Source organism: Zonotrichia leucophrys, unplaced genomic scaffold (assembly GCF_028769735.1).
Source record: "Zonotrichia leucophrys gambelii isolate GWCS_2022_RI unplaced genomic scaffold, RI_Zleu_2.0 Scaffold_158_108649, whole genome shotgun sequence".
NCBI classification, from domain to species: Eukaryota; Metazoa; Chordata; class Aves; order Passeriformes; family Passerellidae; genus Zonotrichia; species Zonotrichia leucophrys.
This window is the reverse complement of record NW_026992363.1, coordinates 24,247-37,186: the sequence shown is the minus strand read 5'-3', so window position 1 is coordinate 37,186 and position 12,940 is coordinate 24,247. Positions and strand designations below refer to the sequence as shown.

At 56.2% G+C, this 12,940-nt stretch overlaps 1 protein-coding gene across 1 annotated transcript in view; it reads right to left on the bottom strand.

The window, feature by feature from the left end:
• CIC (capicua transcriptional repressor) overlaps positions 1–12,940 on the bottom strand; it is a 29,052-nt gene that overhangs the window by 10,829 nt on the left and 5,283 nt on the right. Inside the window, exons 3-10 of the mRNA XM_064738034.1 lie at positions 9,482–9,658; positions 7,511–7,718; positions 7,309–7,429; positions 5,147–5,329; positions 2,675–2,831; positions 1,630–1,811; positions 351–561; positions 169–257 (exon numbers count right to left, since the gene is read on the bottom strand). Coding sequence (XP_064594104.1) covers positions 169–257; positions 351–561; positions 1,630–1,811; positions 2,675–2,831; positions 5,147–5,329; positions 7,309–7,429; positions 7,511–7,718; positions 9,482–9,658 — 1,328 coding nt within the window. The remainder of the gene's footprint in view (positions 1–168; positions 258–350; positions 562–1,629; positions 1,812–2,674; positions 2,832–5,146; positions 5,330–7,308; positions 7,430–7,510; positions 7,719–9,481; positions 9,659–12,940) is intronic.

Below are 12,940 nucleotides of genomic sequence, written 5' to 3'. Positions count from 1 at the left end.
CTTTGGCCCCTCCCCCTCGCTCACTCTGCCCCGCCCCCTTTTGGCCCCGCCCCCACAATCTCACTTGTTGCCCCTCCCCCCTCACTCTCACTCCCTCTGCCCGCCCCCTTTTGGCCCCTCCCCTCGCTCATTCTGCCCCGCCCCCTTTGGCCCCGCCCCCTCGCTCACCTGCTGCCCCTCCCCCTCGCTCTCGCTGTCGCTCACTCTCTCTTTGCACTTGAGGTCGATGTCGGGCGGGGGAGGGGCGAAACCATCGTCTGTAAATGGGGGGAGGGGGGGAGGGGCGGTCAGAGCGAGGGGGAGGGGGAGGGGTCACACCACCCACCCCCCCCGTGGGGGCGTGTCCTGACCGATGACGTCATCGTCGCCCTCCTCCTCGCAGATCACCATCCGCTCCTCGTCGCTCGTCATCTCCTCGCTCTGCGCGCGGGGGGGGCGGGGCAGGGCCCGGGGGGGGCGGGGCGGGGCCCCCGAGCGCGCGGGGGGGAGGGGCGGGAACGAGGGCACGGCCCCGCCCCCTGCCTTGGGCGTGGCGGCGAAGGGGGCGGGGCCTGAACAGAGCTGAGGGGGGGTACAGAAACCAACTGGAATTAGCACAAAAATCACCCCCACAAATAACCCAAAAACCACACAAAATTACCCCAAAAATGATCTGAAATTGTCCCAAAACCAGCTGACATTAGCCCAAAACCCAGCCCAATAATTGCCCCCAAAACACGCCAAAATTACTCTAAAATCAGCTGAAATTAACCCAAAAATCACCCCCAAAATCACCCCAAAAATAACCTCAAAATCAACTGGAATTACCCAAAACCCAGCCAATAATTGCCCCAAAACACCCAAAACTGCCCAAAATCAGATGAAATTAACCCAAAAAACACCCCCAAATCACCCAAAAATAACCCAAATCAGGTGAAATTAGCCCAAACCCACCCCAATAATTACCCCCAAAACACCCCAAAACTGCCCCAAAATCAGATGAAATTAACCCAAAAATCACCCCCCAAAATCACCCCAAAAATAACCCCAAAATCAGCTGAAATTAGCCCAAAACCCACCCCAATAATTGCCCCCAAAACACCCAAAACTGCCCTAAAATCAACCGAAAATAACCCAAAAATCACCCCCAAAATCACCCCAAAATAACCCCAAAATCAGCTGAAATTACCCCAAAACCCACCCCAATAATTGCCCCCAAAACACGCCAAAATTACCCTAAAATCAGCTGAAATTAACCCAAAAATCACCCCCAAAATCACCCCAAAAATAACCCCAAAATCAGGTGAAATTAGCCCAAAACCCAGCCCAATAATTGCCCCAAAAACACACCAAAATCACCCTAAAATCAGCTGAAATTAACCCAAAAATCACCCCCAAAATCCCCCCAAAAAACCCCAAAATCACCCCAAAAATAACCCCAAAATCAGCTGGAATTACCCCAAAACCCACCCCAATAATTGCCCCAAAACACACCAAAATCACCCTAAAATCAGCTGAAATTAACCCAAAAATCACCCCCAAAAAAACCCAAAATCACCCCAAAAATAACCCCAAAATCACCCCAAAATTCACCCCCAAAATCCCCCAAATTCACCCCAAAACGCCCCCAAATTTTTCCCCCTCCCCCACCTGGCTGAGCTCGCTCAGGGGCGCCCCCCGGGGCTCGGCCCCTCCCCCCACGCCGCTGTGGGAGAAGGCGCGGGGGCGGGGCGGCCCCGCCCCTCCTCCGGCCACGCCCCCTCCTCCGGCCCCGCCCCTCGGCTCCGCGGGCCCCGCCCCCTTGGCCTCGGGGGGGGAGGGGTCGGCGCCACCTGCGGGGGGAGGGGCAGCGTTAAAGAGGGGGGGGGGATTTTGGGGGGGAATTTTTGAGGGGTTTTTGGGGTAAATTTGGGGAAATTCTGGGGTGGGGTTTGGAGATTTTGGGGTTTTTTTGGGGAGATTTTGGGGGGTTTGGGGTTTTTTTTGGGGATTTTTTGGATGGTTTTTTGTCGGGTTTGGGGAGATTTTGGGGCGAATTTGGGGGTGGGTTTTGGGGTTTTTTTATGGGGGTGAATTTGGAGTAAACATGGGGAGATTTTGGGGTGGGGGGTTCGGAGTTTTGGGGGATTTTGGGGGGATTTGGGAGGTTTTTGGTGATTTATGGGGTGGTTTTTGGAGGGGTTTTTGTAGGGATTTTTGGGAGGTTTTTGGTGATTTTTGGGCGGTTTTTTGGCGATTTTTGGAGGGGTTTTTGGAGGGATTTTTGGGAGGTTTTTGGTGATTTTTGGGCGGGTTTTTTGGTGATTTTTGAAGGGGTTTTTGTAGGGATTTTTGGGAGGTTTTTGGCGATTTTTGGAGGGGTTTTTTAGCGATTTTTGGAGGGGTTTTTGTAGGGATTTTTGGGCGGGTTTTTTAGCGATTTTTAGAGGGGTTTTTGGAGGGATTTTTGGGAGGATTTTGGTGATTTATGGGCGGTTTTTTGGCGATTTTTGGAGGGATTTTTGGAGGGATTTTTGGGGGTTTTTGGTGATTTTTGGGCGGGTTTTTTGGCGATTTTTGGAGGGATTTTGGGGGGCTTTATTGGGGGTTTTGGGGGGAGGTTGAGGAGATTTTTTGGGGTTTTTTTGTGGGGTTTTTGGGGGTGGTTTTTGGGGGGTTTTGGGGGTATTTTGGGGGGTCTTTGGGGGTCGCAGACCTGGGGGCGGGGCCGGGGGGCCGCTCTCGGAGGCGCTGCGTTCTCGGGGCTCTTTGGGGACCCCCCCCGGGCCCCTCCCCCCGTCCGAGCTGGATTTCTTGCGGTCTTTGTTGCACCATTTCCAGTCCGGGTGCGCTTTGAAGTGAGCCTCCTTCACCTGGGGAGCGCAGAAAATGCAGCCCCGAACCCCAAAAATGCAACCCCGAACCCCAAATTCCAACCCCGAACCCCAAATATCCAACCCCGAACCCCAAATTCCAACCCAGAGCCCCAAAATCTACACTCAGAAACAGCTGCAGTTCCCCAACTTCACCTGCAGGGGGAGCTCCAAACACACCAAAACTCCTGGATTTTTTCCCCAAATCTTACATGGGATCCCACAAAATCCAACCCCGAACCCCAAAAATCCAACCCCGAGCCACAAATTCCAACCCAGAGCCCCAAAAACCCCAAAATTCGCCCAAAATCCACGCTCAGAAACAGCTGCAGTTCCCCAACTTCACCTGCAGGGGGAGCTCCAAACACACCAAAACTCCTGGATTTTTTCCCAAAATTTTACATTGGAACCCCCCCCCAAATCCACCCCCTGAACCCCAAAAATCCAACCCCGAACCCCAAATTCCAACCCAGAGCCCCAAAACCCCCAAATTCGCCCAAAATCCACGCTCAGAAACAGCTGCAGTTCCCCAACGCCACCTGCAGGGGGAGCTCCAAAAATACCAAAACTCCGGAATTTTTTCCCAAAATCTTACATGGGATCCCACAAAATCCACCCCCTGAACCCTAAAATCCACCCCCCCGAACCCCAAAAATCCAACCCCGATCCCCAAATTCCAACCCAGAGCCCCAAAAACCCCAAATTCGCCCCAAAATCCACACTCAGAAACAGCTGCAGTTCCCCAACTTCACCTGCAGGGGGAGCTCCAAACACACCAAAACTCCGGAATTTTTTCCAAAATTTTACATTGGAACCCCCCACAAATCCACCCCCTGAACCCCAAAAATCCAACCCCAAAACCCAAAATTCAACGCAAAAATGCTCAAAAACTTCCACAAATACAGAAATACTTGTAATGACCAAACTTTACACGACAGACGGAGCTTTAAACACCCCAAAATCGCTGGAGTCACCCCAAAATCTCAGCTGAGAACCCCAAAACTCCTCTGGGATCCCCCAATATCCAAACCCGAACCCCAAAAATCCCAAAATCCTCAAAAGTTCCCCCAAATCCCCATTAGGCCATGTCTGTAATGCCCCAGCTTCACCTCCAGGGGGAGCCACTGCTCCAAAAAAAACCCCAAAATTCCTGAATTTCTCCCAAAATCTCATCTGGGACCCCCCCAAACAGCACCGGGGACACCGCAAATCTCAGCTGGGACCCCTCAAATCCCACCTGGGACCCCCAAAACCCCCCCAAATCCTTCCTGGAACCCCCCAAATCCCACCTGAGACCCCCTAAACCCCCCCAAATCCCACCTGGGACCCCCCAAACCCCCCCAATTCTCACCTGGAAGGCCAGGTCGTGGTACTGCTGTTTCTCCCTGGGCCCCAGCGCGTACCAGCCCTGCCCTTGGGACCCCCAAACTCCATCCAGGACCCCCAAAACCCCCCCAAATCCCACCTAGGACCCCCCAAATCCCACCTGGGACCCCCCAAACCCCACCTGGGACCCCCCAAATCCCACCTGGGACCCCCCATTTCTCACCTGGAAGGCCAGGTCGTGGTACTGCTGTTTCTCCCGGGGCCCCAGCGCGTACCAGCCCTGCCCCTGAGACCCCCAAAACCCCCCCAAACCCCACCTGTGACCCCCAAAACCCCCCCAAATCCCACCTGGAACCCCCCAAATCCCCAAATGCACCTGGGACCCCCCAAATCCCCCAATTCTCACCTGGAAGGCCAGGTCCTGGTAATGCTGCTTCTCCCTCGGCCCCAGCGCGTACCAGCCCTGCCCCTGGGACCCCCAAAACCCCAAATATCCCCCCCAAACCCCACCTGGGACCCCCCAAACCCCACCTGGGACCCCCAAAACCCCCCCAAACCCCTCCTGGGACCCCCCAAACCCCACCTGGGACCCCCTAAACACCCCCAAATCTCACCTGGGACCCCAATTTCTCACCTGGAAGGCCAGGTCGTGGTACTGCTGTTTCTCCCTCGGCCCCAGCGCGTACCAGCCCTGCCCCTGGGACCCCCCAAACTCCATCCAGGACCCCCAAAATCCCCTCAAATCCCACCTAGGACCCCCCAAATCCCACCTGGGACCCCCCAAACCGCCCCATTTCTCACCTGGAAGGCCAGGTCGTGGTACTGCTGTTTCTCCCTGGGCCCCAGCGCGTACCAGCCCTGCCCCTGGGACCCCCAAAACCCCCCAAAACCCACCTGGGACCCCCAAAACCCCTTCCAAGACCCCCCAAAACCCACCTGGGACCCCCCAAATCCCACCTGGGACCCCCAAAACCCCCCCCATTTCTCACCTGGAAGGCCAGGTCGTGGTACTGCTGCTTCTCCCTGGGCCCCAGCGCGTACCACCACTCGCCCAGGATCTTGCTGACCGTGCGGTTGTCCTGGTTCGGGTGCCGCTGGTGCACCAGCGCCCGGTGCCGCTTGCTGAAGATCATGAAGGCGTTCATGGGACGCCGGATGTGGTCCTTCTCCCGCTGCGGGACACGCCCACAAATGGGCGGGGTTAGCGGGGACACGCCCACAAAGGGGTGGGGTCATAGGGCACGCTGATTGGGGGGTGTGGTCAGTGGGATACGTTTTGCGTTAACCAAATATGGGCATGGGTGGGCGTGGCCAATGGTAGGAGGAGGCATTCTCCCACTGTAGACACGCCCACTAATGGGCGGAGCCAGGGGACGCACCCATAAGGAGTGGTGGTCTAGCATTGCCCATATAAGGACAAATAGGCGGGGCAAAGCTTTGAGTGACAAGCGGTGGGGCCACATTAAGCCACGCCCCCTGCGTAGTATGGAGCGCATGTCCCCAAATGGAAACGCAAATTAATGAAGAATTAATTAGGTAACAAACTTGGGGGTGGGGCCAGCATGGGCTGGAGGTGCCTGGGTGGGCGGGGCTAAGAGGGAGGCCCCGCCCCTGGGGAGGATTTTGGGGGGAATTTTGGGGTATTTTGTGTGGATTTCAGGCGTGATTTTGGGGTGATTTCAGGGATATTTTGGGGTGATTTCAGGATGGATTTAGAGGTTGTTTTGGGGTGATTTCAGGGATATTTTGGGGTGATTTCAGGATGGATTTAGAGGTTGTTTTGGGGTGATTTCAGGGATATTTTGGGGTGATTTCAGGATGGATCTTAGGGGGATTTTGGGGTGATTGCAGGATGGATTTCAGGGATATTTTGGGGTGATTTCAGGATGGCTTCCAGAGATATTTTGGGGTTATTTTGGGGTGATTCCAGGGATATTTTGGGGTGATTTCAGGATGGATTTAGGGGTTATTTTGGGGTGATTTCAGGGATATTTTGGGGTGATTTCAGGATGGATTTCAGGGGGATTTTGGGGTGATTTCAGGGATATTTTGGGGTGATTTCAGGATGGATTTCAGGGATATTTTGGGGTGATTTCAGGGATATTTGGGGGTGATTTCAGGATGGATTTAGGGGTTATTTTGGGGTGTTTTAGGGATATTTTGGGGTGATTTCAGGATGGATTTCAGGGGTATTTTGGGGTGATTTCAGGGATATTTTGGGGTGATTTCAGGATGGATTTAGGGGTTATTTTGGGGTGATTTCAGGATGGATCTCAGGGATATTTTGGGGTGATTTCAGGATGGATCTTAGGGATATTTTCAGGTGATTTCAGGATGGATTTCAGGGGGATTTTTGGGTGATTACAAGATGGATTTAGGGGTGATTTCAGGATGGATTTCAGGGTGATTATTTTGGGGTGATTTCAGGGGATTTTGGGGTAATTTCAGGGATATTTTAGGGTGATTTCAGGATGGATTTAGGGGTTATTTTGGGGTGATTTCAGGGATATTTTGGGGTGATTTCAGGATGGATTTAGGGGTTATTTTGGGGTGATTTCAGGGATATTTTGGGGTGATTTCAGGATGGATTTCAGAGATATTTTGGGGTGATTTCAGGATGGATTTCAGGGATATTTTGGGGTGATTTCAGGACGGATTTAGGGGTTATTTTGGGGTGATTTCAGAATGGATTTCAGAGATATTTTGGGGTGATTTCAGGATGGATTTCAGGGATATTTTGGGTGATTTCAGGGATATTTTGGGGTGATTTCAGGATGGATCTCAGGGATGTTTTCGGGTGATTTCAGGATGGATTTCAGAGATATTTTGGGGTCATTTTGGGGGCGATTTCAGGGATATTTTGGGGTGATTTCAGGATGGGTTCCAGAGATATTTTGGGGTCACTTTGGGGGCGGTTTCAGGGATGATTTTGGGGTGATTTCAGGGATATTTTGGGGTGATTTCAGGATAGGTTCCAGACATATTTAGGGGTTATTTTGGGGCGGTTTCAGGGATATTTTGGGGTTATTTTGGGGCGGTTTCAGGGGTGATTTTGGGGTGATTTCAGAATGGATTCCAGAGATATTTTGGGGTCACTCTGGGGGCAGTTTCAGGGATGATTTCGGGGTGATTTGGGGCTGTTTGGGGTCACCTTGCTGGGGCTGCGGCCGTCCTTGTCGCCCTCCTTGGGCAGCGCGCTCAGCGACTGCGTGCGGCGCTTGCCCGGCCCCAGCGGCAGCGGCAGCTCCGGGGCCACGATGGACGACAGGAACCTGAGGGACGGACAGACGGACAGGGTCACACGGGGTCACACGGGGTCACGCAGGGTCAGAGGTCACACTGAGGTCACTCACGCGTCATCGTGGTCGCTCTCGGTCTCGCTGTCGGGCCGGGTGCCCCCCCCGGGCGGTTCCTCCTCGGTGGGCGGGGCCGTGGCCGCGGGGGGCGGGGCCGGGGGGGCGGCGGGGGGGGGGCTGGGCGGGCGCGTGGCCCCCCCGCAGCGCCCGGGCTCCTGGCCCCGCCCCCCCGGCTCGGGCGCCACCGCCAGCGACTCGGGCGGCTCTGGGGGAGGGACGGGGGGCGGGGCTGTGAGATGGGGGCGGGGCTAAGGGGACATGGGGGTGGGGCTGGGGAAGGTGCTGTGAGACTGGGGGCGGGGCTGTGAGATGGGGGCGGGGCTAAGGGCTAATGGGGGACAGGGGGCGGGGCTGTGAGATGGGGCGGGGCTAAGGGGCAATGGGGGGACAGGAGGCGGGGCTAAGGGGCAATGGGGGTGGGGCTGGGGAAGGTGCTGTGAGATGGGGCGGGGCTAAGGGGCAATGGGAGGACAGGGGGCGGGGCTAAGGGCAATGGGGGACAGGGGGAGGGCTAAGGGGCAATAGACAGGGGCAGGCTGTGAACAGGGGGCGGGCAAGGCAAGAACGGGCGGCTGTGAGATGGGGGCGGGGCTAAGGGGCAATGAGAGGACAGGGGGCGGGGCTGTGAGATGGGGGCGGGGCTAAGGGGCAATGGGGATAGGGGGCGGGGCTGTGAGATGGGGCGGGGCTAAGGGGCAATGGGGGACAGGGGGCGGGTTGGAGGGGGGCTAAGGGGCAATGGGGGTGGGGCTGGGGAAGGTGCTGTGAGACATGGGGGCGGGGCTAAGGGCAATGGGAGGACAAGGGGAGGGGCTGTGAGACATGGGGGCAGGGCTAAGGGGCAATGGGGGGACAGGGGGCGGGGCTAAGGGGCAATGGGAGGACAGGGGGCGGGGCTGTGAGATGGGGGCGGGGCTAAGGGGCAATGGGGGTGGGGCTGGGGGAGGCACTGTGAGATGGGGCGGGGCTAAGGGGCAATGGGGGGACAGGGGGCGGGGCTAAGGGGCAATGGGGGAGGGGCTGGGGGTGTGACCCAGGTGTCAGGGGTGAGGCAAAGAACATGCCCAGGTGTGGCAGGGGGCGTGTCCCAGGTGGGGCAGGGGGGCGTGTCCCAGGTTTCCCAGTCATCCCACGTTTCCCAGGTATCCCAGATTTGTCCCGGGTATCTCAGGTGTGTCCCAGGTGCCCCAGGTGTGTTCCAAATATCTCAGGTGTGTCACGGTGTGTCCCAGGTGTGTCAGTCTGTCCCAGGTGTGTCCCCAGGTGTGTCCCAGGTGTCTCAGGCCGTGTCCCAGACACCCCAGATTTGTCCCAGGTGTGTCCCAGCTGTCCCCCCGGTGTGTCCCAGGTGTGTCAGTCTGTCCCAGGTGTGTCAGTCTGTCCCAGGTGTATCCCAGGTGTATCCCAGGTGTATCCCAGATGCTCCAGGTGTGTCCCAGGTGTGTCCCAGCTGTCCCCCAGGTGTATCCCAGGTGTGTCAGTGTGTCCCAGGTGTGTCCCACATGCTCCAGGTGTGTCCCAGGTGTCTCAGGCCGTGTCCCAGACACCCCAGATTTGTCCCAGGTGTGTCCCAGGTGTATCCCAGATGCTCCAGCTGTCCCCAGGTGTGTCCCAGGTGTATCCCAGATGCTCCAGGTGTGTCCCAGGTGTGTCAGTCCATATCCAGATATCCCACATGTCCCCCAGCTGTCCCCAGGTGTATCCCAGCTGTCCCCAGCTGTCCCCAGGTGTGTCCCAGCTGTCCCCAGCTGTGTCCCAGCTGTGTCCCCAGGTGTGTCAGGGCGTGTCCCAGCTGTATCCCAGCTGTCCCCAGCTGTCCCCAGGTGTATCCCAGGTGTGTCAGCCCGTATCCCAGATATCCCACATGTCCCCCAGCTGTTCCCAGCTGTCCCCAGGTGTATCCCAGGTGTGTCCCCAGCTGTATCCCAGGTGTATCCCAGGTGTGCCCCCCCCATCCCCGTGTCCCACCTTTTCCGGGCGCAGCCGCGGGCGGGTGCCCGGGGTGCCCCAGGTGGCTCAGGTGGCTCACGGGCTGCAGCCCGGCCGGGGGGTGCGGGGGGGCGTCGGGCTGGCTGGGGGCCAGGAAGGGAACCAGCGAGTGCCAGGGGAACACGGGCACCGAACGCGGCTCCACGTTGGTCCACACTGCATGGGACAGACAGACAGACAGACAGACATGAGACATTGTGACATGGGCACCGAGAGCGGTCCCATGTTGGCCCACACTGTATGGGACAGACAGACAGACAGACAGACAGGTGTGAGAGATGGGGAACACGGGCACGGAACGGGGCTCCACGTTGGTCCACACTGTACAGGGACAGACAGACAGACAGACAGACATGAGACACTGTGACACGGGCACGGAGCGCGGCTCCACGTTGGTCCACACTGCAATGGGACAGACAGACAGACAGACATGAGACACTGTGACACGGGCACCGAGCGCGGCTCCACGTTGGTCCACACTGCAATGGGACGGACAGACAGACAGACAGACAGGTGTGAGACATGGGGAACACGGGCACGGAACGCGGCTCCACGTTGGTCCACACTGTACGGGATGGACAGACAGACAGACATGGAGCACTGTGACTGGCACGGGCACGAGCGCGGGCTCCACGTTGGTCCACACTGCAATGGGACAGACAGACAGACAGACAGAGCTGAGACAGTGATGGGACATGGGCACGAGAGCGGCAGCTCCACATTGGTCCACACTGCATGGGATCGGAGCAGACAGACAGACAGACAGTAGACATGGGACATGGGCAACGACGAGGCGGCTCCACGTTGGTCCACACTGATGGGACAGACAGACAGACAGACGACGACAGGGGTGAGAGATGGGGAACACGGGCACGGAACGGGCTCCACGTTGGTCCACACTGTATGGGCGAACAGACAGACAGACATGAGACACTGTGACACAGGCACGGAACCACAGGCCCCGTGGACGGGACAGACGACGAAGACAGACATGGGACACTGTGACACGGGCACCGAGGGCCACCCCACGTTGGCCACACTGTATGGGACAGACGACAGACAGACAGACAGACAGACATGGGACACTGTGACCAGGGCACGGAGCGCGCTCCACGTTGTCCACACTGTACAGGATGGACAGACAGACAGACAGCAGGGGACACTGTGAACAGGCACCGAGCGGCCACGCCACACTGCAGGGACAGACGACAGACAGACAGACAGGAGAACATGGGATGGACACGGCCCCGAGCGCGGCTCCACGTTGGTCCACACTGTATGAGGACAGACAGACAGACAGACAGACAGGTGTGAGACAGTGGGGACACGGGCACCGAACGGGCTCCACGTTGGTCCACACTGTATGGACAGACAGACAGACTGAGACACTGGTGTGACACGGGCACGAACGGGCTCCACGTTGGTCCACACTGCATGGGACAGACAGACAGACATGAACAGGCAGGGGACACGTGACAGGGCACGGACGGGCTCCACGTTGGCCACACTGCATGGGAAGACAGACAGACAGACAGACAGACGTGAGACACTGTGTGGACACGGGCACCGAGCGCGGCTCCACGTTGGTCCACACTGCATGGGACAGACAGACAGACAGACAGGGTGAGACATTGTGACAGGGCACGAGGGGTCCCTGTTGGCCACACTGTGGGACAGACGACAGACAGACAGACAGACAGACAGTAGACATGGGAATGTGGACACGGGCACGGAACGGGGCTCCACGTTGGTCCACACTGTATGGGACAGACAGACAGACAGACAGGGGTGAGAGATGGGGAACACGGGCACCGAACGGGGCTCCACGTTGGTCCACACTGTACGGGACAGACAGACAGACAGACGTGAGACACTGGACACAGGCACGGAACAGGCCCACGTGCACAGGGGACAGACGACAGACAGACAGACATGGGACACTGTGACACGGGCACCGAGCGGCCTCCACGTTGAGCCCACACTGTATGGGACAAGACAGACAGACAGACAGACAGACATGGGACACTGTGACACAGGTACCGAGTGCGACTCCACATTAGCCCACACTGCACAGGGACAGACGGACAGACAGACAGACAGACATGGGACACTGTGACACGGGCACTGAGTGCAGCCCCACACTGCACAGGGAAGGACAGACGGACAGACAGACAGACAGACATGGGACACTGTGACACGGACACCAAGCACGGCCCCACGCTGCACAGGGACAGACGGACAGACAGACAGACAGACATGGGACACTGTGACACGGACACCAAGCACGGCCCACACTGCACAGGGACAGACGGACAGACAGACAGACAGACAGGGCTGTGACACCGCGGGGCTCCGGTGACATCACAGGTGAGGGCCACGCCCCAAAATTACCACAAAAATCACCTCAAAAGACCCCAAAAATTACCTCAGAAACCCCAAAATTCCTCAAAGACCTCCTCAAATTATCCCAAAGACACCCAAAATTACCTCAAAACCCCCAAATTACCTCAAAGACCCTAAGAGTTACCTCAAAAACACCGAAATTACCTCAGGAACCCCCAAAAGTACATCAAAGACCCCCAAAAGTACCTCAAAGACCCCCAAAATTACCTCAAAAACCCCCAAAATTACCTCAAAAAATCTCAAAATTACCCCAGAACCACCAACATTACTTTAAAGACCCCCTCAAATTACCTCAGAACCTCAAAATTACTTCAGAAACTCCAAAATTGCATCAAAGGCCCAAAACCGCTTTAAACATCCCACCAAAATTACCTCAAAGACCCCCAAAATTACCCCAGAACCACCAAAATTACCTCAAAGACCCCAAAAATTACCTCAGGAATACTGAAATTATCCTCAGAACCCCCAAATTCCCTCACAGAGACCCCAAATGCTCTCACAGACGCCATAAATTCCTCACAGAAATCACAAATTTGGCTCAAAACACCAAAATCCTCTTAAAAACCCCAACGTTTCCTCACGAAACCCGCCAAAATCTCCTCAGAATCCCAAAATCGCCTCACAAACCCCAAAATTTCCATGCAGAAAACGCAAAATCGCCTTAAAATCTTGAGATTCCCTCAAAAACGCAAAAAATTTCCTCCCAAAATCTCCAAAATCACCTCAGAACCCCCAAAATCGCCTCACAAACCCCAAAATTTCCTCACAAATCGCCAAGAATCGCCCCAAAATCCCGAAATCGCAGCGCAAACACCAAAATTTTGTCTCAGAACCCAAACTTTTCCTCACAAATCCCCCAAAATCGCATCAGAACCCCCAAAATCGCTTCACAAACCCCAACATTTCCTCACAAATCCCCCAAAATCGCATCAGAACCCCGATATCTCCTCACAAAAACCAGAATTTCCTCACGAACCAACCAAAATCACATCAAAACCATAAAATCGCCTCACAAACCCCAACATTTCCTCATAA